The sequence below is a fragment of the Chrysochloris asiatica genome, unplaced genomic scaffold, assembly GCF_000296735.1.
Source record: "Chrysochloris asiatica unplaced genomic scaffold, ChrAsi1.0 scaffold00437, whole genome shotgun sequence".
In the NCBI taxonomy this organism is placed as follows: Eukaryota; Metazoa; Chordata; class Mammalia; order Afrosoricida; family Chrysochloridae; genus Chrysochloris; species Chrysochloris asiatica.
Window position 1 is genome coordinate 1,418,844 of NW_006408955.1, and position 26,529 is coordinate 1,445,372.

The window sequence follows — 26,529 nt, forward strand, 5'->3', positions numbered from 1 at the left end:
CTAATCTCAAGGTCAGCAGTTCAAAACTACCAGCGGTTCCGCGGGAGAAGATGAAGCATTCTGCTCCCGTAAAGATTTACAGCCTCAGAAACCCTGTGCAGGGTCACTACGAGTCGGAACTGACTCCATGGTACTTAACAACAACAACAACAACTCTATAAGAGGTAGTAGCCTAAGATGTAGTTGTCCTAATGTAAGTATAGTTTGGGAGTGAAATAAAAAGATTCATGAAAAAGGGTAACAGACTGCACCATATGGCTCTCAAATCTCTTTTTGGAAGATTCTCAAAGACCCCCAAGAACAAGCTTTTTTAAAAGGAGAACATGTATCTTTGAAATATGAAAGAAAAGTTCCTGATTTTGTTATTAAATGTAAATGTATTCCATATTTGCATATATGGCATTCCATGTTTTCATTTAAAGACATGGATTAGAGTAGTAGTAGAAGTTGATTTCCTATTAAATGCAATTTTTCAAAAACAGAAAAGCATTTACGTGAATTATTTGAGGAAGAAATCCTTAATAAACCCTGCTTTCAGGGAAAAGGAACCCTAAATCTGGGTGACATCATGATTCTCAAATGGTTGAGGACAGAGACACTCTTAATATTGTGTTGTTTTAATTCTTCTTCTCTTTGGCGAAGGCCACAAATAAATATCCAACATCTAAAAAACCATGAACCTAATTCTGCAAGCAATTATAATGAAGTCCTTTGAATTATTATAAATGTTGGAACATTAAAAATTTATCACCAAGGAGAAAGAGGTGCTTTCTATTTGTGGTGCTCTGAATTTAAACACAGCATGCTAAGAATGGCTGATTGTCCTGAGCAAGGACTGCTGACAGCCATCCGCAGGGCTATACAAATGGGGGATGGAAAAGGTAATAAGAGCTCGGGGAGTATATTTCAACCCATATAATAAAGTAATTGTGAAAGTGTAATTGCTGTTCGGTTCCATAGCATATTAGGGTAAGAAATGAGATGGTAAGAAAATATGAGATTCACAGAACTATTTTGTAAGCAATTTCTGCAATGACTCTCTACCAGTCTATGTAGTATTTGTCAGAGAAACAATTTTCAAATACACAGTGGTGTTTACCTTTTGAAATCCATTGTGATGAACCTGAGAAAATGAACATTGCTTATTTTATCGTTCTAGAAATTTCCTGATCTTCAAATATAAAAATGGTATTGAATAATGTTAAAGCACTAATTTCAGCCTGCCAAAGGCAAAAAAAAAAGATTGGAGAATAAACTCCATTCTTTATTTCCATATGGTATCTGGTTCAAATTTCCAAAAATTTAAATATTTGCAAGATTACAAATCCAATTTTTAAAAACTCATTCCTTTGGCTATTTCATAGTCACTATTGGCTTATGTTACCAAATTTCCATATTCCCCAGACTATCAGTTGCTCTTATAGCAAGACTTGAGAAGGGCCAAAATGCTGGTTCTGCTCTTAGTTACATCATCTAAATAAAAGGAAAGGTAAAGGATCAGACAAGGTGAAAGCAGGAAGGGACACAAGGGTACTCAGAGCTTGGTGGTCATAGTATTCTAGGTCAGTGATTTCCTGTGCCCATTTGATTTCAGTGTACCCATCATTCATGAATATAGTTATTTAAATCATATACAGCATTATTATGGTTTCTTTTTCTATCCCTACAGTTTCTGGCACATAGCAACCACTTAGAAAATATGTCATGAATAAGTTATCTAGTATTTATAAATGTCATACCACTGCAAGCTGTGTCTATAACAGTCCTATAGAATCTGCTCTTTTTAAAACCCATAGAGTAATTAGCAATAAAATCAGATATTAAAATTTTTGCTTTTTATTAAAGTAAATTGTTCAGTTCTTATGGAATAATATAAATGAATGTATATAAATTGTAGGCATATAGACATTCCTCTGGACTACCATTTCATATGAAACTTCAGAAGATGCAAAGTATGAGAAAAAGCTCCTAGACTGGGTAAATGCAATATATGAAATGCTTATCTATCTAAGGGGAGTTTCTACAAGAAAAAAACACATTCCTATCTTAAGACAATTTTCACATGCCTGTTTACAACAACTCATTTTAAAAATGAGTTAAGGTTTCAAATTAGGTAAAGGAAAAACAAAAACAAAACACTGATTTAATGGTAAACTATCCGTGGGTATTCCAGAACACTTAATTGTACTCATGAGGAACATGTACATAGACCAAGAGGCAGTGGTTCGAACAAAACAAGGTAACACCGAATGGTTTAAAACCAGGAAAAGTGGGCTCTGAGGTTGAATGCTTTCACTATACTTATTCAACCTGTATGACGAGCAAGATAATATGAGAAACTGGATTCTATGAAGAAGAACATGGCATCAGGATGAGAGGAAGATTCATTAACAACATATAATATGCCAATGATACAACCTTGTTTGTTGGAAACAAAGATGACTTAAAATACTTACTGTTGAAAATCAAAAATCACAGCCTTCAGTATGAATTAGTGGTAGTAGTAGTTAAGTGCTGTCGAGTTGGTTCTGACCCATAGCGACCTTGAACAGGGTTTCCAAGTCTGTAAATCTTTACAGGAGCAGAAAGCCTCATCTTTTTCCCGCGGAGCAGCTGGTAGCTTTGAACTGCTGACCTTGCGGTTTGCAGCCCGAATCATAACCAGTACGCTACCAGAGTACCTTTCAGTATGGATTGTACCTCCAAAAAAATTAATCATCACAACTGGACCAATAAACAACATCATGATAAACGGAGAAAAGACTGAAGTTGTCCGAGACTTCATTTTGCTTAGATCCACAATCAACACACATGGAAGCAGAAGTCAAGAACCCAAACAATAGATTGCACTAGACAAATCGGTTGCACAAGACCTCTTTAAAGTTTGAGGAGTAAGGTACACCCAACCCAAACCACTTTATTTCCAATGGTTTCATATGCATATGAAAGTTGCACAATGAATAAGGAAGACTATAGAAGAATTGATGCATTTGAGTTATGGTGCTGGGGAAGAATATTACAAATACCATGTACTGCCAGAAGAACAAGCATTCTGGAAAAAGTGCAGCCAGAATGCTCCTTAGAAGCCCGAATAGTGAGACTTCATTTAATCATACTTGGAACATATTATCTGGAGGGCCCGTACATAGAGAAGGATGGTACTTGAGAAAATGGAAAGTCAGTGAAAAAAATGTAAGACCTCCCGCCCACCCCCAAGGAGATGGATTGGCACAGTGGCAGCAGTAACGGGCTCAAGCATAACAACACTTGTAAAAACAGTACTGGACAGGGCAGTAATTCATTCCCTTTGAGTGAGAACCGACTGGAGGGGACCTAACAACAGTAACAACATCTATGGGAGAAAGATGAGGCTCCAGTAAAGATTTACAGCCTCAGAAACCCTATAGAGTCCTATGAATCACAATCAACTCAATGGCAGTGGGTTTGTTTAAGTTCGATATGGACCCCAAGCAAGCAATTGTTTGGAAAAATCAATCCAAGTCATCCTGCCTAACAAAAACTATTCTTTTTCCAAGACAGTTCTATCCAAGGAGGTGGGTCCTGGTTATGATGAAGGTCTGAGAAGAGGATGCTGCCCAGAAATACAAGTCCACTGTAAGAAGGTAAGGACATAGGTGGGAGCGTGCTAGTGAAAGAACAACCCAAGAAAATAAGCTCAAAGGAATCTTGAAAATAATGTTCCCCATCTTATACGTAATGTCTGCTGGTGGTGTCACGGAAGGAGAGATAGAAAGGAGGAATTCATGCCTCAGCCATTTGTTGTTTGTTTTGTTATAGACGTTGATCTGTTCATGTATCTCACCCACACAAAACCATCAGATTCACAGCCATCCAATTTCTTCATGGACCTTTCCTTTTCATGGATTTCCCCAAATTCTTTTCAGGTTAGGTTCTTACTGACACCTAACAATAGAAGAGGTTGGCAGTTCAAACCCACCAGCTGCTTCTCAGAAACCCTACACAGGGTTGCTATGAGTCGGAACTGACTCGACGGCACTTAACAAAAACAACAGCCTCCCTCCACCACTAAGGATCATCAGGTTTTGCTCGCAGCTGCGGCATTTTTACTTCCACCTACAAATAGAATATTGGATTTCCTCCTCCTTTGCCCTTCTCTCTCTCCCTTCAAAGCATGATGTAGCTTTATCTATGGCACTATTATTGTAGCTTTATCCATGTACACTATTATGTAGCATTATTGAGTCTTATCTGAGTAGTCTTTCATTTTAGACAAGATCAAGCACTTTGTTAAGCTTTCTTACCAGCTCATTACAGTGAGCCCCCAACCTTGTTCTGGTCCAATTTCCCACTACAGAGGCCTCATTCCGATTTACCTGTGATGTCACATCTCTGCATGTTCCCTCACTTTATGTCTTTTGCAGCTTTTCCATAGAAGAAAACATTTTGTTGATATTAGGAACCACAAAGTAGATTTTGATTCACAGAGACCCCATGTGACAGAGTAGAACTCTGCTCCTGGGTTTCCTAAATTGTAGTCTTTACTCAAGCAGATCACCAGATTTTTCTCCCAGCACATTAATGAGTGGGTTTGAACCACCAACCTTTCAGTTAGAACCCTAAAACATTAGCCTACTTGGAAGAATAAAATTAAATTGCATCCCAAGCTCCCCCAATCAAATCAACTGCTGTTCATGGCAATGCTACGTGTGTCAGAATGGAACCGTGTTTACCCATTGAGCCAGCAAAGATCCATAGAAAGCTTTTAACTAACGAATGAATAATTAGTATCTCTACCTCTCTCAAATAATCAGCATACTATATCACTTAATGTACGGGAGCTCTGGTAGCGTAGTAGTTACAAACTGCAAGGTCAGCAGTTCGAAAACCCCAACTGCTCCGCGGGAGAATGATGAGGCGTTCTGCTCCTGTAAAGATTTACAGCCTCGGAAACCCTGTACAGGGTCATTGTGAGTCAGAACCAACTCCACGGCACACAGCCACCATCACTTGATGGATTTTCATTACACTTTGACTCTGACTTTGAAGTAGAGCCAAATTTAATGTTGAATTCTAGATAAGATACCAAAGCTTAGAAATATGCTTGTGTCTTCCTTCCCTACCTGTCATGGTCTATGTTAACCCTGACAGCCTTCCCATTTCATTGCCTTACATCTGTCTGAGAAGAGGTGAGAAGTCTACAAATTAAAATTTAAAAAAATATATATATATAGTAATGGAGTCCCCCTTCCTCACTGCCAGATGACTTCCTTCAGGAAGTCACCATGGTTTCCCCAACTTCAACCCATTACTTCTACTCTGAATCCCCAGCACATGGACCACAGACATCATGTCACATCAATTAAACACTAACTGTATTACAGTTAAGTGCTTCGTCTTTTGATTTGCACCTCTCTTGGGGGCAGGGTACTCATTTTATCCATCTTTGTGTCTGACCCCTTAACCATTCAGCAGAAGACTCTGCACACAGTTCTCATTCAATAAAAACGTTTTGATTTCTAAAAATGAATTAAGTATGCCTTATTAACAGAGTCCAAATCTTCTTTAGAAGAGTGTTCCAAATTTTAGAAGTCTACGTCTTAGGCTAAAATACTCTTACTGTATCCCTATAGCGATGCTTCTATGGGTACTGCACCAGAGCCACCTGAAAACAAGAAGTTATAATGGGAACAATCTTCAGTGAAGTAACCGAAGTAGGAATGACTTGAAAACTTTTCCTTAAATCTCTGCGTGACAAAGTTCATTACCAGAATATCATCTTTAAAAGTGAAATACATTTAGCTGAGCACTTTTTTCATTTTGTAAATAGATTTTTTTACTTATGTGAGCTCTTAGTATAAAGTACAAAATAGTCTTCCGTATCTTTGGAAAGATGTCACCCATACATAAAGCTATTCTTTTTAAAAATAGATTTTTTCTTTAGTATGCTAAAGAAAAATAGGTACAGTACTCACAGTGCCTTCCCAGAGCAATTGCCCTACAAACCATATGAAAGACTGAATTAACAGCCTGCAATCTTACATGTTCCAAAATTTGTTAAAATAACATATTACAGACCAGAACAATGTTAAAAGCCCATGGAATATCCTAAGGCTGTAAAAGTCACCATCTTTTCAGCGTTACCAGACTTATTACTGTGGTTATATTTTAAATGACCTTGGCCTAATCTTTTTCTCACCAATTCAAACTGACTTTTAAAAGTTGCTATGTATTCAATTTATACAAGCGCTAAATTTTCATATTACATAAAATAATGGATTATTTATAGCATATTTGTTATGATTGCGTTCTTTTTTGCTTTTACATTAACAAGTTCTTATTAAGTCTGGGGTTATTGCAGCTAAAGTTACCTAGAAAATTTTACTCAACTTTGAAAATCTCTCATGTATTGAGTTTAGGCATCTCAATAAGATAAATGACATATAGCCTCCACTACATCTTAGCAAAGAAATGATATCAAGCAGTGAGTCTTTGACCTTTAAGCTTTCAACTAAGAAGCTATTTTTCTAAGAAATGAACCTTCATACATTTGTTAGTGTCATTTTACAATAAGTACTGTGTTTCTGCTATTTTTACCAAAATTCAGATACTTTTATGAACCTTTCTACCTCTTAGAAACATATTCTTTCTTCTATACCCACCCATCCCCCAATTCCTTTTTCAAGACTGCAAGTTATTGAAAGGCAATTGACCTCAGTAAAGTTTTCAACTGGCAAAGGATTTTTTTTCTTTTTCAAAGTCCTCTTTAAGCAGGAAAAAAAAGAAAGATAAACACCCTTCTTACAGCAAGTGCCATAGAAAATTATGTTCTGGCAGACTTTTCCCAACTTGTAACTGAAAAGAATTTACATCATCCTTGTGAATTATAAGTAAAAAGAGTTAAGAGAAAAAAAAAAAACTCAAAATGGATTTCTGTTCCACTTTGAAACTCCACAGCTAAGGGAACACAAATGTTTCACTGAGAAATGAGAAAAGACTGGCTTCAATACACGTACACCTTTCTCTTTTTGGAAAAATTGTACATAAAAGAGCATTTTTTGGCACGGCTGACCTGCAGAGATATGGAGCTAAGCCGAGTCATGAATTCACTCCCTCTGATATGCACACATGATATGCAATTAAAATCTCCATTCACATTCCTGCCGGGTTGTCAATCACCAGGAAAGCCTTTTTGACAACATTCAGTGGAGCGTACCAGCTAACCGCTGAACAGGAACTTAAACAGGAACAGCTTTTGTTACTAGCAAGACTGATTTTTTTTTTTTTTTTAACCAAGATTGAGTTCAGTTTCTAAGAAATCATTATGCTCTGAATTTGAGGGCCTTTCATTAAAAATGAAAATGTGTCAAAAGAATTTTGTACTGCACGCTATGTGATGTAATACCTAGAAAATATGAGCTATGTTTTCTGACCTTTTAAACTGGGGGAATCTTTTTTTTTACTTTTCCCATCTAGAACAATGCACAATGATCTTATAAAGCAGTTTACTGGGCAGAGGTGACATTGTTAATCCATTCTGAAGTTTTTCATGAGAATTTCCAAACTCTCCAAATTGACTGGGTCTCTGTAAACTTGAAAAATGGCTGACCAGTTTATAAGCCAATAGAAATGCTTTGTTTGTTTTTTTTTTTTCTTTCCTCAATAATAAGAAGAATATTAAGAATGTTAAAAATATTTCATACATCACTCCTTTCAATTTATTGGGCTCTATAGAAAATATTATGCACATAAATTCTTTCCAGATGAACCCAGAAGGTACTCTGCTCATAACTTAGTTTCTGTTGAACATCTAATCAGTGACTGTACCCTTCATAATAGCATATTAGTGTGCTTTCAAGTCATAAATCCACAAAAACAGGACCTAGTAAAATTGAATATAGTATGCTTGTTAATCTGCCGCTGTGTCTGTTTGGCGCAACTAACCTTGGAGTACAAATTTGAAACGAGTTAATACTATCAGATATTGAAATATTTGTCTTCTTCCTCAACATGCTCTGTAGCTGAGAAAGCAGATGCACCCTCACCATTACCAGTCATGACAAATTGCCTTCCTAATGAATGGTACACACTGAAAGTGCCATAACTGATTACACTACAATTTTCCAATACCAGACAGAGTTGGGGACTCCAGCAGTGGGCAACTCGACTATTCTGCCAACAGGCCTTCAGGGCACAGTGTGATGTTTAGAAAAGCACTCTGAATTCCATATGAACATATTCTAAAAGCCAATGTGTATACAACAGGTTTTCCTAAAGCACATTAGATAAAATAGCTTAGGTTTATAGTTGATGAGCCATGAAAAATGGCTGTTTCAACTAGTTGGTATCATTACAACTATGTGTTAAAGAATAGTCTCTTATGTGGGTTTCTTTCTCCTCTCTCTCCTTCCCTTTCCCCGCCCCCAAAACATTGCTTGTGCTTTGCATTTCACATAAAATCTTTCTTTTGTCAGTTCCTTTGTTGGTGCAAAATTGGCAGCAGTTCAAATTCAAAGTACTCCTATTCATTTACTGACCAATGCCATTCTAGTTCACATCAGCAGAGAGCTAAGCTCTAAGAAACATAAAAGACTTGCTTCACCACTGACGAATAATGTGTACATTTTTACAGCGCTTAAACCTTACTGCTTTCCCTGAAACTAACAATACAGTATATCTTATCATTCCCTTTTCACAAGCAGGCAGCTGCTGAAACACTTGCCACTTCAAAATATCAATTGCTTGCCCAGAGTTGTCCTCAATACACCCTGTCAAACTCATGTATATTGTGCAATGAAAATGGTGCAGGGCTGAAAGCTAGAAATTGTGTCAATTCTGCTGTAAGAGTATGATGTGCAAAGAACAATGTATGACAACCGTAGAGAGTACAAACAATGGCACTGGAGCCAGAGACTTCATAGATCACAACTGCGCTGGTACATATTTTATTGTCAGCATTATATATTTAAAGCATGACAAATGTGCCATTGTACATTATGTGCTGCACAAATACAAGCTCCTCCCACTAGCTCTCCTTTTGCATTTCTCTTGATGATGGAAACAGAGTTAAGTTTCATTTCTTTTTCTTCTCTTAGAACAGTTAGGGTTTCTAAATCATAAAGGGAAAAACACACATGCTCAAGGTTATCAGTATGAATAACAGAAAACAGAAGACAATGATACAAGATGAGAAAATGAGATCTTGTTCACTTAACATTTTGACTTTTCTCTGAGTACACAAAAGCAAGGATTATCTTAAACACTCACCAAGGGAATCAAGAGAACTACACTATCACTATGCCTATAAATTGTTGTCTGCCTAATTTTAATGTAGATAAGTGCTGCCTTATTGATTTGCCCGATTTTCTAGCAAAATGGAAATCCCACGTGAATATGTTCTTTGTGTGCAGAAAATATGGCTTAAGAAGCTTTTACCATTATTGCTTTCCTATGCCAAAAGAACAATTAAGAAAATAATATTTCACTACTATATGAGATCCATAAACGATTGCCAATTCCTTTCTATTTAAATGTTAAACAGCCTTTCCATTTCCCCATCCCCTCTGTTTACTTTAATTGAAAAGTTGTTTTTCTTCTAAATATCTCCTTAAATAACACGTAAAAGCTGGTAATATTCTCACTGTGGAACATACCCACTTCATAATATTTTAAAAAAAAATGTTTAAAGACTTGTGGCTCGAACAAACCTACATCAATTCAGTCAATGACTGTGGAAGTGGAAACATGTTTATGAGAGAAGATTAGTATGAATATATTTTAATCTCTTTCAACAACCTAGTTTAGGTTACAAAATCTTTCTCACACAAGTAGCTTTGAGTAGAATGAACTGGAGGCCAAGTAAGATGGAAAGCTATGCTTTTAAGGTGTTAATAAATATTTTGGAAAGAGAATAGGTGGTTTAGGTGCTTAGGGGTGCTGACCTTTGCTGTGTTGATTAGCGGGACAATGATGCATTATTAACACACAGCAGCTGTACCTGAACTGCTGCCACGAATATAATAGCCTTTTATAGCCATCAGGGGAATGAGATAGGAGGCCTTTATTAACCACTAGACATGATTAGCACATTATGTGAACTTTAGTAGGCAAATTATCTCTTATTGAAATATAATGTTGGTTATAACTAATTGTAAACATGATTTTTCAAACTTCCCAGTGAAAAACTCAGTGTTTTACTAGCACCTAGCTAATTATTGGCTGGTAATCTATGAAACACAACTTCTGTGGTGCACACTAAGAGAAATGGAATCTCCAAAGGCAGTTTATGTCACTGAAGGCTGATTTTTAAATTACTGAGTATTTCAAGTTCATGAATATGGGCATACATACAAAATTTCCTTCCATAATTAAGTAAAACTTTTTATGAGCTAGAAAGCATGCTTTGGGATATTTCTTTAAGCAGTTCTTAGAAGATTTAGTCTTACAGCAAATTTTGGAGCTATCTTGAAAAATAACAGCATAATTTACTTCAAAAAGCTTAATTTTAGGGAAAGGAAAGATTATCCCATTAGCCTTAGTAACTGAACATAGTGCCTACAGTCCATTATGAATAGTCTTTCATGCCCTGGCAGAAAGTCATTAACATAAGATAAATCATTAGCTTTGATATCTTCAGGTTTCTATGATTAATGTTCATGACTGCATCTGCCAAATGATAAAATATACTTTTTTTGTTGAAAGGTTATTCTGCTGCTTTATTATGAACATTTCCCTTTCTACAATTGTTACAGGCATTATAGGCTGGGGCATATTGGCACATAAAGGAAGAACTGGGTTTTTCAATAGCATGAAGACACCACTGTATATAACACTTTAGCTATCACTTTTTTAATTAACCATTTAATTGAGTTAAAAGACTTAAGGAAATAAAGCAGTGCAAAGATACTCTTTCAAAGTAATTGGACAATCTTTAGACCAATTTGCCCCATCCATTAATTAATCTTCTGCATTCGATTTTAAATCTCTGACCCATATATCAGAAGGAAGGTGGAAAGAAGCAGAGGAAGCTCAGCAATAGAATTCCCTATCATCTCCACGTGGGAAACTCAGGTTCGGTCCCTGGCCATGATGCACCCCATGTACAGCCACGGACCCACTGTCTGTCAGAGGTTTACTGTTAGGCTGCTGAGCAGATTTCAAGACAGTGAAGAAAGGCTTTGCAATTCGTTTGCTAACGAAAACCCAAGGGATCACAATGGTCCATCCAAACTGAAATTGACAATGAAAGTGGCTCAGAACCAGGCAGTGGTTCATCCATGAAGTTACCATAGATTGGGGTTCTCCATTTCTCTTAGGTCAATGTTGTTGCTGTTAAGTGCCGTTGAGTCAGTTCCGACCCATAGCGACCCTGTACAGGGTTTCAGAGGCTGTAAATCTTTACAGGAACAGAAAGCCTCCTCTTTCTCCGAGGAGCAGCTGGTAGTTTTGAACTGCTGGCCTTACGGTTTGCAGCCCAATTCCTAACCACTACACTACCAGAGGTCAATGGCAGCTAGTAAAAACAGAGGGGCAACCTTGCTCTACAGATATCAGAAACTACAGGGAGAGTCTCCTCTAGCAATCATTCTCATCTTTGATCTTTTTTACATTGCAAACCAGGCAGCACTCTCATCAAGAGCATCTCTCACTAGGCACTTTGACTCTCAAAAAGAGACACCCTTTCTTCCCCTGTGCCTGAAGGAAGGAAAGGAGGTGTGCCAATATATGAGGGAGGAAGGTTTTTGCAGACTACATCTTCACACTCCCCATCTTTCCAAAGTCACTTTTGACATTCCCTAAAAATTATTCCTTCCTGCAAGAATAACTAGTCTACAACTTTTGAAAACATATTTATACCACTTGAGTAACAGAAAAAGAAGGAATGGGCTGAGCATATAATATTTTGCTAAGGTCTCCCATTCTTTGAATTTTTGAACATCTTTCAACACAGGAGTTTGAAATAATCTGCCTCTGTTGACTCCTTAATTCTCACAAGACTTCCTTAATATTATTATTTTTTCTCTACTGAACACATGGAAACTTGGGACACAGATAGCTTAAAGGTTTTAGAGTCAGAACTTTGACCAGAGACAGAATGAAGCCAGAAAGGGAATGGGAATCAGAGGGGGAGAGAATCAAAGGGTTTCCTGGATCCATTTATTTTGCCTAGGGAGTACATCAACACAGGTTTTTATCTTCATCACACACACAAAAAAAGTCTTTTCTTCAGAAGGGTCAGTTTCCCTCAGAAAGATCTACTTCTTTAGTCGTATTACATTATACTATATCCAATGCACACCCTAGCATTTTGAAAAGCATCTCTTCCCATGATACTTGGCTAAGTCTCTTTAAGATGAATGAGAATCAGGTATTTCTGGTAGCCATTCTGATATCCTTTGTTGCTGTTGTACATATTGGTTTACTCTGCCATCTATGATAAATTCTCATGTATTTAAGGCCAGAAATATGTCAGAAACCATGAGAAAAATAGAAACATATACACACAAAGGAGCATCAAAAATTTCTTCAATCAAAGGCATATTATACAGAAGCTGACATTGTCATCACACTGAATCATACTTGCAAGTCTACTTGGTAAATCAAAATACACGATATACTTCCTTGGCTACTAGCAAGACTTCTTACCAGCAGTGCTTCAATTTAATTAGGAGCTCTTTCAAGACAGTTTCATAAAAGCACGTAACTCAGGGATGAAAAACAATAAATACTTGGCTAAAGCAGACCATTTAAAACTTTCAAGTGGCAAAAGGCACCAAAAGCATTAATAGTGGCATTGGTATTATGACCTTTGATGCTATAAATTTATATCAATGATTATTTTTTAAAAGTCCAAAGGAAACTTAAAGATAGCTTTTTAAAGTGAACTTTAAATTTTAATCAAGTGAGTCAAACTTGCCATGGTTTTAACTCAAATTGTCTGGAAAAATATTAGCACCTTCTATCATTAGCACCTTGGAGTCCTGGTGTGGCGCTGTAGAATAAGCACTAGACTACTAACTGCAAGGTCAGTGGTACAAATCCATCAGCCATCTTTTGAAAACCCTATACTGGGTTGTTGCTATGGGTTGGAACTGATTCAGGGCACTTAACAACATCATCATAAAAGAACAGGAGAACAGGAAGTTTCTTTCTGGCATTCCCTCTCCTCTGGTCTTTTCTGCTGCACAATACACATCAAAGCACAGAGAAATATTATGTTCCCATTTTCAAAACGAATGCTGTAGGGAGAAACATGCTATAACCAGGAAAAGCTCATTCGGGTTAATGTGAATTCCATGTCTCAAAGTATTATGGAAGAAGTGCTATAATTAACAGTCTGTTGGCACTTCCATTATAAACCACATTTCTAAGCAGTTTATAACTCAACTGTTTTTAATGAGAAATTGCTCTTTGGGACAGAACTTGGCATGCATGGTTTATAACAAAAATGTCTCAAGTTCATTAGGACAGATGTAAGCTCAATCATCTTGGTGTTCCAGTTCCAGGGTGGACAGTCCAGTGAAAAGAATTCACTATCTGATTCTGAAAAGGGCCCCTTTGGAAGAAAAAAAATCAATTGAGAATATAGCAATAATTTTGTTGTTGCTGTTGTTGTGAAGTGCCGTCAAGTTGGTTCGGAGCAGCTGATGAGCTTGAACCACCGTCCTTGCAATTCTGGCATATTAACCCACAGCGCCACAACAGGACTCCATATCAATAATGGTGGTGGTGGTGGTGGTGTGCCGTGGAGTCGGTTTTGACTTATATCGACCCTGTACAGGGTTTCCGAGGCTGCAACCTACTCCATGGTACTTAACAACAACAAATCTTTACGGAACAGAAAGCCTCATCTTTCTTCCGCCAACCAGCTGTTAGTTTCCAACAGTTGACCTTGAGGTTAGCAGTCCAAATCATAACCACTATGCTACCAGAGCTCCTTATATCAGTTGTTGTTGTTGTTGTTGTTAAGTGCCTTCAAGAATAGCAAGATAAAAATCAATGAAATTTTACGCACCTCTAAAATTGAAAAAATTGACATTCTATTTAAAAATAAATAAATAAATAAGAGAGCCTTCAGGCATTCAAATCATCTGAACGAAAGTTTCTTGTGTATAAGAGGTATAGTTTTGATTCACAGGGCCACAGTATTAGTAAAATATGACTTCCTACTATTCTGTTGTTTAAATTTTAAATTCTTTTTAGATTTGGTTGTAAACAATAAAAGTTTGACCTTAAACAAACAACAATTGATAAAGTTCTAAAAATATCACTTCTAATAAGTATTTAATCAAATCAGGAAAATTATATTCCAGTTTTCTTTGAAACATAAGACAAATTTTCTACTTTATGATTTTCTAGATTTCTTGAAATCCCCATTCTGATAGTTAAAATGCAGAATGATAAATTACCTAAATCTGATTACATAAATTCTAATTGGACTATTCCCGTGTTAGTTATTTATGTCTAAATGCCTTGGTGAAATGGCTCCTATCCAATAGGTGAGCAGTTCGAAGCCACCAGCCGTTCCAGAGGAGTAAGATGTAGCAATTGGTTTCTGTGATGATCGTTGTGATGTGCCGTGGAGTTAGTGCCATCTCAAAGTGACCCTGTACAGAGTGTCTAAGGAACGGCTGGTGGGTATGAACCACCAGTCTTATGATTAGCAGTCCAATGCTTATTCTATTTATGTCTATTCCAATGAAAATAGGTAGTACAAAGGTAAGCAAAAAAAATTGCTATAAAATTATGTTTTTAATAAAGAAAAATGTAAAAATGTGAAGCTACTGTTTCTCAACATCTCCTCTGTTGTTTGTTGATTAGTGCCATTGAATCGTTTCCAGCTCCAACTCATAACAACCCTGTATAGGGTTTCCAATCTGTGTTGGAGGAAGTACAGCCAGAATGCTCCTTGGAAGCCAGGATGGCCAGACCTTGTGTCTCATACTTCAGATATGTTATCAGGGGGAACCAGTCCTTGGAGGAGGACATCATGTTTGGTAAAGTGGAGAGTGGGAGAAAAATAGAAAGATCCCCAATGAGATCAATAAGCACAGTAGCAGCAGCAATGGGCTAGAACATAGCAAAGATTACGACGATGGCACAAGACTGGAAGTGTTTTGTTCTGCTGTGCGTAGGGTCGCTATGAATCAGTGCTGACTCAATGGCACCTAACAACAACATAGGTTTCTGAGGAGTGGCTGATGGATTTGAACTTCTTACCTTGCAGCTTAAACTGACCTGTGGTCCAGTGCTTATCCTACAGTTAGGTCTACAAACTTCTGAAGGTGGTGTTTCCATCCCTGTAGTACTTCCCCCATAGAATTCTGTGCTTTTTCTATTTACACCACTGTCAAAACAGCAGTCTTATCATCCTTGAGGGCCTCAAATTGTTTTCCCATTAAATGTTCTTTTAGTTTTGGGAACAAAAGTAAATCTGAAGGGGCAAGATCACGGGTGAACTGGGTAGCTTTTTACAATGAAATTCTCAAAGGACAGCCCCTGCTACCCTCAATGAATAAGCAAGCACATTGTTGTTGTGTGCCATCTAATTTGTTCTGATTCATAGAGACCCTGTGTAGGGTTTCCAAGGTTACAAAGCTTCATCTTTCAGTTCTGATTCATAGAGACCCTGTGTATGGTTTCCAAGGTTGCAAAGCTTCATCTGTCTCCTGAGGAGTGGTTGGTGGATTTGAACCACCAACCATAAGTTTAACAGTCCAACGTGTAACCCACTATACCACTAGGGTTCTTTGGTGCATTGTGATGGTGGTGGTATGCTGTGGAGTCAGTTCCGACTCATAGCAACCCTGCATCGGGTTTCCGAGGCTGTAAACCTTTACAGGATTAAAAAGCCTGATCTTTCTCCCGCAAGACAGCTGGTAGTTTCAAACTGCTGACCTTGTGGTTAGCAGTCTGACTTGTAACCACTACACTACCAGAGCTCTTTTGGTGCATCATAGTGATGAAGAAAAAAAGAATCCTTGGCAAAGGTGCCAAGCCCTCATCTCACTAATGCAGTTTTCAATTTTCTTAAATCTTCTTCATAATAAGTCCCCATGATTGTCCTGTGTCCTTCAAGAAAATCTATCATGTTTACCCATTTGGATGGACTCCCAAAAATCAGCCATCCCAAAAATGAGCTACATATCAGCCTTGTATTTAACTGGCCCAGCAGATATCTCCGAAGTCCCTGTTTTGACGGGACCTTTTCTTTTTGAAGACATCCTAACAAGACTAAGGCAAGTGTAATACTGCGAGAACTGGTCTATGAATCACAAGACATGTCGAGGTTCATTTTGTTTGAAATAAACCTGTGCCTGGGTTACTAAAATCTTAGTTGTTGTTGTTATTAAGTGCCTTCAAATCAGTTCCAAGTCATAGGGACCCTGTTTAGGGCTTCCGAGGAGCAGCTGGTGAGTTTGAATCGCCAACCTTGTGGTTCAAACAGACTTTGCAGTCCTGTATTTTATCCTACAGAGGCACACCAATACTCCAGAATTCTAGCAGTAATGCTTTTTTACTTGCCCTTGTATTCTAACCCATATACTACTTCCAGGAGATCACAGTTTCACCTTCACATTCCTTTAAGGAATCTTTCTCACTAAGAAAAGATAGTAAGGGGTTTATTCTGAGCTCTCAATACACTGTGTGTTGTTGTTAAGTGCTGCCAAGTCAGTCCGACTCATAGCAACCCTGTACAGGGTTTCCGAGGAGTGGCTGATGAGTTTGAACAGCCAACCTTAAGGTTCATACCAACCTTGTGGTCGAGTGCTTATCTTACAGCACCACACCAGGATTCCAATACACTATGTATGAAAATATAAAAACAAAACCAAGAAACTATGGCTATTGTTGTTGTTGTTAAATGCTGTCAAGTCGGTTCCAACTCATAGAGAGGGACCCCTGTATGGGGTTTGTGAGGACCAGCTGATGAGTTTGGTGTGGCACTATGAGATAATGCTGTAAGGTTGGTTTGAATCACAAGATCAGCACTTCGAACTCATCAGCCGCTCCTTGGAAGCCCTATACAACTTCTCTATGGGTCAAAACCAACTTGATGGAACTTAACAACAACAACAAATTTGCAGTTCAAACCGACCTTGCAGTACTGCACTTTAACCCATGGTGCCACTCCAGGACTCCACTAAAACATCTTAGAAATACCAGACTTAATGTATTTTTCTCCTCTACATAGCTTTTCTATGTCATTAATTCAGCATGGAAGAAGGGCAATAAAATGCTTCTGAAATGTGGAGATGGACCTGAAAGCTGGTCAATTACAATTAAAATAGAGTCAGGTTGCTGGTGGAAGAATGTTTATGTTAACACCATTACAATAACAATGCTGGTGAGTCAAAAAGGGAGCATGGTGGTCTAGAGGACCACAAGGGCAAATCACATGCCTGAGGAAATGAAAGAGAATTCAGATTAGAGGTTATAGACCTCCCAAGTGCAGAGGTAGAGCAGAGAGCAGAAAGCAAGTGGGGAATGTGCGCTAAGTGGATCCAGGAACACACACCTGATGCTGAAGGAGGTCTCAATTAGGAAAGGAAGGATTATGGGAGTTGAGAAATATCCATAGGGTCTTCTCCACATTCTAGTGTCCTGGCAAAGGTTGGAAAGCAGTAGAATCAATCACCCTTAACAGGTAAATAAATTGCTTTTCTAATTCTCAAAGCAATCTCTTTCACGAATTAATTAGCACATTCACACAACAATGTAAGACCACAATAAATTGTCCCAAACACCAAAAACAACACATAACACCTAGTTTTGCTACTAAGGAGGTCACTTCAAAAAAAGTCTGTGGAAAATAGAATTAAAAGACACCGGACTTTTTCCAAGAATTTTTAAACTACCTCATTTGTGAAAGTTGGCACTTTTCTTACTCCCAGGTTTCAAGTGCCATATTTTCCCCCTCCACTGTTCATCCCTTTGCAATCAAATCAATAAAACAAAACAAAGCGAAAACCTAGCCAATTTGGTAATATTTAAATACCAGATTCATATTTCTAGGTCAGCAAAATATCAAAATGATCCTTAATTTTATCATTCCGTAAACCCGTGTAAGGTGCTGTAGGATAAGCATTGGATTGGTAGACAAAAGGGCAGCAATTCAAAACACCAGCCACTCTCAGAAGCCCTATTGTTGTTAAGTGCTGTCTAGTAGGTTCCGACCCATAGCAAGCCTGTATAGGGTTTCTAAGAAGCAGTTGGTGAGCTTGAACCGCAGACCTTGTTCAAACTGACTTTGCAGCCCAGTGCATTAACCTACAGTGCCATACCAGGTCTACCAGAAGCCTCATTGTTGTTGTTGTTAAGTACCGTGGAGTCAGTTCCGACTCATAGTGACCCTGCACAGGGTTTCCGAGGCTGTAAATCTTAACAGGAGCAGAAAGCCTCATCTTTCTCCTGCGGAACAGCTGGTAGTTTTGAACTGCCAACCTCGAGATTAGCAGCCCGATTCGTAACCACTACGCTACCAGAGCTCCTTAGAAGCCCCATAGAGGGTCTCTATAAATCTGAATCCATTCAACAACAACAAATCATCATTGTGTACATTTAAAATATATGATGAACTATTAAAATTCTAAGACACATAAGAAAAAGCTATACTAAAGATAACCTATTTCTCCAAGGTTTTAACTGGACATTTTTGCACAGACATTTAAACCTGGAATTTGTGGCACTGACAAATCCCACTAAATCAAAATAGATCATTTGAGATTTTTATATAATTGCTTCATTTATTCTTTTACCTATAAATTTATTTGAAACATATTGAAAAGACATCAAAACTTATGAAAGGTGTCAACTAATAAAACTCCCAGGGGAGGAGTATGAATTACATTAATGACCTGCCAAGTGTCATCCATGAATTTCCCAAAGTGCTAGAAATCATGAAGGTGGAGGCAGCAAGCATGCATGCCTCCTTCCTCATGCTCCTCCCACCCTCCTCCTCTTCCTTACATTTATTAACTTAAATAGGGATAATGACTTCATCTTAATGTGCTTGCAGAGCCTGTAGTTTAGAAGTGACAAGTTTTACCATGCTGAAATACAATACATAATGCATTTAAATAGAAAAATAAGTTCAAAGAGGATTTTGCAGAGAGGATAATGAATTATGTTTTCTCAAAAGTTATTAAATGTTTAATGGTAGGCCTATATTTAAAGCAGAGTTCATCACAAGTCTTTTCTATTGTGTTTATATAGAAAGATTATACACTGTCCTTCCTCATTTCAATGATAAAAGTTCTATATTCCAAATGCCCATTATTCTTCACTGTGTATGTAACTAATATTCAGTATGGGTGTATGTTTTGGACTTCCCTGTTTCTAAATCAAGCAAAGAAATATTCAGGACATGATTCCATAAAAGCACCCACTAAAAACAGTAAATACCATTATTTCCTTTCCCACTGCTGGCAGGGGTCAGCCTCCCTTGTCATTAGCTCTGTCATAACATAATTGTATTACTACTCCTTATGTGGGCAGATACTGAGCAACAATTGAACATATCATACTGTTGTGAAAATAAAAAAATGCTATACTTCTTTGTCCTAATTTAGCATCAAATCAGTGAAAACTATCTTTAGAAATGACACTACATTAAGAAAACTGAAAGGTACTATATTCTGTATGCGTATGTTTAAACTGATGATCTGCCTTCCACAACTAGAACAAACAAACAAACAAAAAACCCAGGACTATATTTTTACTATTGAGCTCATCTAATCCAATTCCTTTTGGTAACATTCAGTTCAATTAAGAGATGTAATGTTACTGAAAATAATCTTAAATAGATGAAACTCGGCCATCGTATCCATTTTTCAATGTCTGAAATATAACTGTGCTTTAAGTTACAAAGGGTAAGCACAGTTACCTCTAGCCTACATGGGTCTGCCCAGGTTGTGTGCTACACTGCTATTTCAAAGACTGACCTATATACAGCAATATGCCATCCATTCTGCCTGTTTGTATAAGAGATCCCTCACACAATTGCCATAACCAACAACATTGGCATTGTTCTCATTTATCTCTCGCAATGGGCTATGTGAAAATAGACATAAGTTTGCAGAGACATATGTTCATAATGCAATAGGTTGGAACTAATAGAGCAATTTGAGATGAAAATGTTTCCCCCCCAAAAAAAATCCATCTATGGAGCTTATTTAAATGAAAATTTTAAGTAGTTATTTGGGCAATCTATAAAGCAGGGCTGGGTAGTGTTTCATTCTGTTGTACACAGGGTCTATGTAAGTCAGAACTGACTCGACGGCACTTACCAACAACATACAACAGTAAGGCACTATACAGTGTCCACAAAGAAAAACAATCAGATTTTAGTACAGAAAAGCTTTGTTGTTGTATATTCGTTTTCTTTCTAAAGGTCTCTCAGATATTGAAAATACTTGGGAAGTTATAGGTACAGCTGCGTGATACTGAATCATAGGAAGATACTGGCTCCATTGGGATTTAGCACACCAACTTTAGCCAGTAAACTGTTGATAGGTTTAAAACAAATTCGTAATTTCAGAAAGCTATTCTCTTGAATTTTGCACCAACTTTAAACAGCAAACTGTTGACAGGTTACTAAAATAAAGTGTTTCTAGTAATAAACTATATTATTATCACATCTCAGAAGGAGACAAGGTTTACTTTGCAATGTTATATCTTTGGGGAAGTCAGATCCAAGTGCTTTTACTAAACGTAGATGCAGATTTCTTACTGCATCTCTTCCAAATGTCTTCCCTTTTTTCACATCCCTGAAAGTCCACTTGAGTCAACACTAAAAGGAATGTTATTGACTATATTCTAGGGAACAAAAAGAGTTGACCTGAACAGAAATTCTGTACCAATGATGATCATGACTGAGTAGAAAACACAAGAATCTAGGCTCTCTGGGGCCTAGCAAATCTCCTTAGCACCCTTCATATAGTCAAGGATTAGTGACAAATATATTTGGTAGACTGCTACATCCAGATGAGCAGAAGAAGGTATCCCGTGAGAAGCATTTCCAGGAAGTCTTTTCCTTCTATTATGTCTTATGACTTTGCATTTTTAAAAATCCATTATTCCCAGAATAAGTTAAATAGAAGACTTGCAAGTAGTCTATAGAAAGAGTGGTTAATTTGCATTTAAAAAGAACAGTTTGCGCCTTCATACATGGTGTAACTTAAAAGGAACTTCAATGAGCTAGTAAAGAAATTCTGAAGACTTCTAAAATTAATTTATTCAATTCACAGCACAATCCTGTAAAATTATTTAAAGCATTTAATTACAAATGATTTAATATATGGAAGTGATTCCTGATTTTCCAAGGCATTTAACTTTAAAATTAAACCTTACCCTACTATCTTAAGAAAGACAAGTGAAATGTGTATCCAAGTCATTACCTTCTTTTTGGAGCCTAAAATCACTGCTAAATTCAATAAGATTTGTCTAGTTGGATTGCCAAAATGGTTTTGACCTTGTGATTCCAGTTAGGATTATGAAATATGTCTTTGCTGTCCCAGATAGGGCTGCTATTTATTATTATTTGAATTAGTTGTAACATTCATGTTATAAACTAAATAAAACGTTGACAAACATATAATAATTTGTTGTAAAAGCAGAAGAGATATTAGACTGAAAGAACTATTACCAACAAATAATGAAACTTCACTACACTAACTCCTCTGCTCTTTCCAAAGTTCCATGTATCTTTCCAACTCTTCCCTAGCTAAAGAGCTTCCTGTGTCATGAAAAGCCTTTCAGCCTTGCACAAGATTGGATTAGCTCCCCCCCCACACATACACACACACTTTGCAAACTTGCAGTAACATCAGGGGCACACAGCGCTTCCCTTTTCCTGGGTTTCACATCGTACATAGCATCAAGGCGCTTCTCTAGGGGGTGATAAATGTGGTTCACGTAACTCACAGCTCTGTGTGTGTGTGTGTGTATGTCTACTGACTTAGACTTGGGTAGCGAGTCAGTCGGTCGCGTGGTGGGGAACCTAGGCGGCTGAGGATGCAACGCTCTAAATACCTCTATGGGGTTTTAAAGAAAGAAAACGCTGTTTGATGGTACTCGCCACAACACAAGTGTGAGGAACCCCAAAGATGTTTTTCCTATGAAATTCTCTGCGGGGCTGGGATGGCAGTGCCTGTAAGGATTGTGTAAAGCAGGTTACCAATCAAGCGGGAGCCGGTGTTCTAAACTGGTCGTTCATATTACTGGACTGCTTAGACACGTCCAACAAGACTCCGACCACCGACGACCCGCAGTTGCTCTCTGAGATCTGCCCTAGCCGGCACTCACTCTCTGGGCTGAGGGTTCGAGAAGCCCAGAGTGCTACTCACTTCCCCTGTAAGTCCCGCCAGACTGTCCCCTCTGCGGGAGGAGACGCGCTGCACAGCAGTCCTAGCCTACTCTCCGACCCCAGCCACCGTCGTCTCCAGCCTCGCCCTGAATCTCCGAGGCCCTGGCACCCAGAGAAATCGAGCGGTACGGCCCAGCCCAGGACCTGTTTACAGTCCCGGGCCGACTGCGGGAGCTACGGACGTGAACATCTTCCATCTCCTAAAAAACTTGCAATTCCCGCGCGCACCCTATAAACGAGGACCGTCCCCCTAATCTTGAACCCGCTGCCCTGCTGCGCCCTGGCTTGCGCACGCCGGGCTCAGCAGCCTGGATGGGTTTGGGAAAACAAAAGAGTTGTGGAGCAATTTTCCTGGAGAGGGGGGCGATGCCCCCATCCCTGCATCCCTCCTCCCCGCGTATCTTTTGGCAACTAATCCCTGGTAGAGAAGCGGGGCCACGAGGCCGCGCTGCCCAGGAGCAGGAGGAAGAGAGTGGGCAAACTAGAAAATGAACTGAATTTTCTTACTCTCTGCCTCCATTCCGGGACCCCAGACACACCCCCAAAGTAGTCCGTGGCTTGCTTTTATTTTTCTTAAATGCCCCCCGGCAAACCTAGGCAGGGGTTCTGAGTCGCCAACAGCAGGAAGGAAATAATCCGAGCAAATCTTGTCACTTTCCGCACAACCGCGGGGTTAGGAAAAGCCCCAGCGCTGCTCCGCACTCCTCCCCAGGCGCTCGCAGACTCAAGCGGCTGCGAGCGAGCGCGCCCCGGGACGGGTTCCGCGAGCCGCCGGCCGCATCGCCCCGCGCCCCCCGCCCGGCTCGGCGGCAGACCCCGGCGGAAACAAAAGCAGAGCGTTCACCTTGTTGCAATAGTAGGGGTCCAGGCAAGGAGAAGGTCCCAGACAGGGCGCGTCGGGCGCAGCGGCGGGCTGGGCTGGAGGCGGATAAAACCTCACGTCCATTTCACTCTCACATCAAGCAACTCCTTTTCTTTCTTTCTTTTCTTTTTCTTTTTTTAAAGTGTTCAGCAAAACAAGCTTAGACGGACCAGAAAGAGGTGTCTGGGCTCAAGAGTAAAAGAAACACCTTCCTTCCCTCACATCCGTTTGCGGTTTGTTTAAGAAGAGGAGGAAGGAAAAAAAAAAAAGAGGGGGGAAAGCGCTCAACTCTCCCCGAAGCGCGGCGCGTCCCCGTCGTCGCCGAGCGCGCAGCCTGCTCCGCCACTCCCGGCCCCGCCGCCGCCGCTGCCGCCGGGCAGGTAACTTCACGCGCTCATTGTCCCCCCGCCCGCCCGCCGCCCCATCCCCGCCTCCCGCGCCCCTGCCGCCCGGCACACGCTTTCGCGCTCGGGCTTTAGGTCTTTGGGCGTTTTATTGGAGTCTCGGAGTTGCTTTGCTCTGAGTTTATTTTCTCCACCTTGGAGGCCCGGGAGGAGGGGGAAGAAAAGGAGGAGTTGGAGGACAGACCGGGAGGGGGCGAGCGCCCCGCGGCCTGGCGGGTTGGCGTGCGCTGCAGGACGCGACCGGCTTGCGGCCCAATGGCTGCTCTGGGGCCGGGGGCCGGTGGAGGGAGGAGCGAAGGAGGAGCAGAAGGGGAGCGCGGCCGGGCCCGGACCGGGGTACCCAGACCCCGGAGCTTCCACCGGCGGGTGCTGCGCTCCTCCAGGCCAGCGCGTCTCACACAAAGGGATGGGCTCCTCAGCGGTCGCGGAGACCAACGAGGTGCGCGCAGCTGTGGGGCTCTTCGATGAGCCCCGCCCCGGTCCTAGCCGCTTCCACGGCCCTCTCAGCTACTGTTCTCTTCCTCCAAGTGTCCAGGTCCGTGGCAGTGGTGACTTTTCCACTCGACGCTGCTACTCGGAGCCTGGAGCCTGGAGGGATTGCACCCCTCCCCCTTGTGTATTATGAGTGGGCAGCTGCCCGAGTCACCAGAGCTGCCCGCCTGGAAGTGGAAGGGTTGTAAGAATGAATCCTTGTGTCTCTCCAGTCTCCAGCCTGGCAGTTCCGGTGATCTGTGTACCCCTGGGGGCTTGCAAAGGGCAAGGCTACCTTGGGGAATCGCAAAAGACCAGAGGAATGACTCACAGGATCGCAGTCTATTGGGAAAACACTAGCTAGTTTCCCATCGTGGGATTCTTGTTATTTTAGAGCTGGACCCCAGTAATGTTCTTGGTGGGCCTGCAAAAGAATTGGAATAGGCCTCCTCATTTTTCCTGTTGGTAAGTGAGATTGGGAAATTGCCAATCATGTCCATTTTACTTCCCAGCACTGGAAACTTGTGACTGTGTCTCCTGGTAGTTGGAATAGTTTGGGGTTTCTTGGCCGCTGTCCAACAAATTTTATCCTGGTCTCTCTACTTGTTGGGAAGTGCAAGCAGGAGTGTGCAATAGTTATTTACCTTCTAGGAGGTTCCCTGGGTAACATAATTAGCGATTATCTATAACCTAAAGGCACCGTGAAAGAAATGCCTAATCAACTTTGGTAACCATCGCAGCTAAGAAAACGCTATAGAGCAGTTCCACTGTAAAAGATGGGGTCTCCATGAGTAGCAATTGACTCTTAGGTAGTGGGTTTAGTTATTTAGTTTGGTTTCTAGGATGGAACTACACCACATACAAACCCAAGACCTTGAAAAAGAACCTCAAACTACATCTATTCACTTATCTTTGGCACCAAGAAAGGTATTAATAATATTTTGTCACCCTGTACACGCTTCTTGTGTGGTGCTGTAAGATCAGCGCTGCACTGGGAACCACAAGGTCAGTAGTTCAAATGCACCAGCTGCTCCTCAGAAACCCTATGTTGTTGTTTAGTACTATTGAGTCAGTTCCTGTATAGGGTTTCTGAGGAGCAACTGGTAAGCTTGAGGCTGCGGTTCAAACCAACTTTGCAGTCAGCCCATTAACCCAAAGAGCCACACCAGGACACCTATACAGGGTCTATCCAACTCTACAAGCACTTAACAACAACAACACCCTTCTAGTGTATGTTGATTTACAACTGCTCTGCAAAACTTTGCCAACATACAAAGTTTCCTCTGCAGTTGAGGGCACTAGTCATGTACAGAGAGAACTGTAAAAAAATCTGAAGACAACATAAATGATAACATTAACATTGTTGGGAGTCCATGCATGATTTCTCTAAGAACAGTCAGTTTACACTGCTCTTACTCCATTGTTTCTATCTCTTCAACAAGTAGCAATCATTCAGCTTCCTTTTCACATTTAAGATTAAAATGGTGGGAGGGTGGTGTGGGGAGGAAACATAAGAATAAAGAGTTTCTTTCTACTGGATTCAAAGGAACCTCCATATTTACAAGAGTCCTTTAAGGCACAGATAAAATAAGAAATAGAAATTATGTTCTTCTAATAACGGTCTTTACAATAAAAGTCAAATTAAGTTCTGTTGTCTCTAGTATTATCTTTCATAATTCAGTTCTAGACCTTAAAATGTGCCTGTGAATGAGGATAAGTAAAAAAGTATTGCTACAAAATATAGAAAGCTTTACTAAAAAATCAAAACATGAAACTATTGTTTCTTGACATATCCTCCATCCAAGGATATGACTTCTGAAGGCAGTGTTTCATTTCTAATTCATTCTGTAAGAATTCTGCACTCTTGGATTTATACCATGTCAAAACATAGCTTTGGCATCCTGGAGAGACTCAAGTCATGTTCCTATTAAATGCTCTTTGAGTTTGGGAGACAAAAGGAAGACTAAAAGGCTAGGATTAAGGATGTAAGGTGGATAGGTAAGCCTCTCAACAAGATTCTCCTAGAGCAGCCTTTACTTACTATCATCAAAAAATGAACAGTTGCATTGACGGGATGGCAAACTCTCCTGGCCTTTTTCTCAATAGTATTCATCATTTGATCCCTGGAAATGATCATTAGCAGCTTAAAAACATACTACGACTGAGCCCTACCCCCAAAACAAAACAAAATTTACCATCATCTAGTAGATTCAGACTCATCGCGACACTACAAAAGAGAGTAGAACTGTCCCAGAGGGTTCGCAAGCTGTAAATCGTTATGCAATCACTGCGCCACCAGTGATTGTTAGTTATTCCTGAGTGGATGCCAACTCATAGCATTCTTATGGATAACACAATGAGACATTATCATGCGCCATTTTCACAATTACTGTTCAAGTCCATCATCTCAGCTGTGGTGTCAGTCCAACCCTCATTGAGAGTTCCCC

General features: G+C 39.8%; 1 protein-coding gene across 1 annotated transcript in view; it reads right to left on the bottom strand.

The window, feature by feature from the left end:
- Positions 1 to 23,363, bottom strand: part of TOX (thymocyte selection-associated high mobility group box) — a 496,032-nt gene extending 472,669 nt beyond the window's left edge. The window contains exon 1 of the mRNA XM_006876961.1: positions 23,190 to 23,363. Coding sequence (XP_006877023.1) covers positions 23,190 to 23,291 — 102 coding nt within the window. The 5' untranslated portion in view covers positions 23,292 to 23,363. The remainder of the gene's footprint in view (positions 1 to 23,189) is intronic.
- Between the last annotated feature and the right edge of the window lie 3,166 nt (positions 23,364 to 26,529).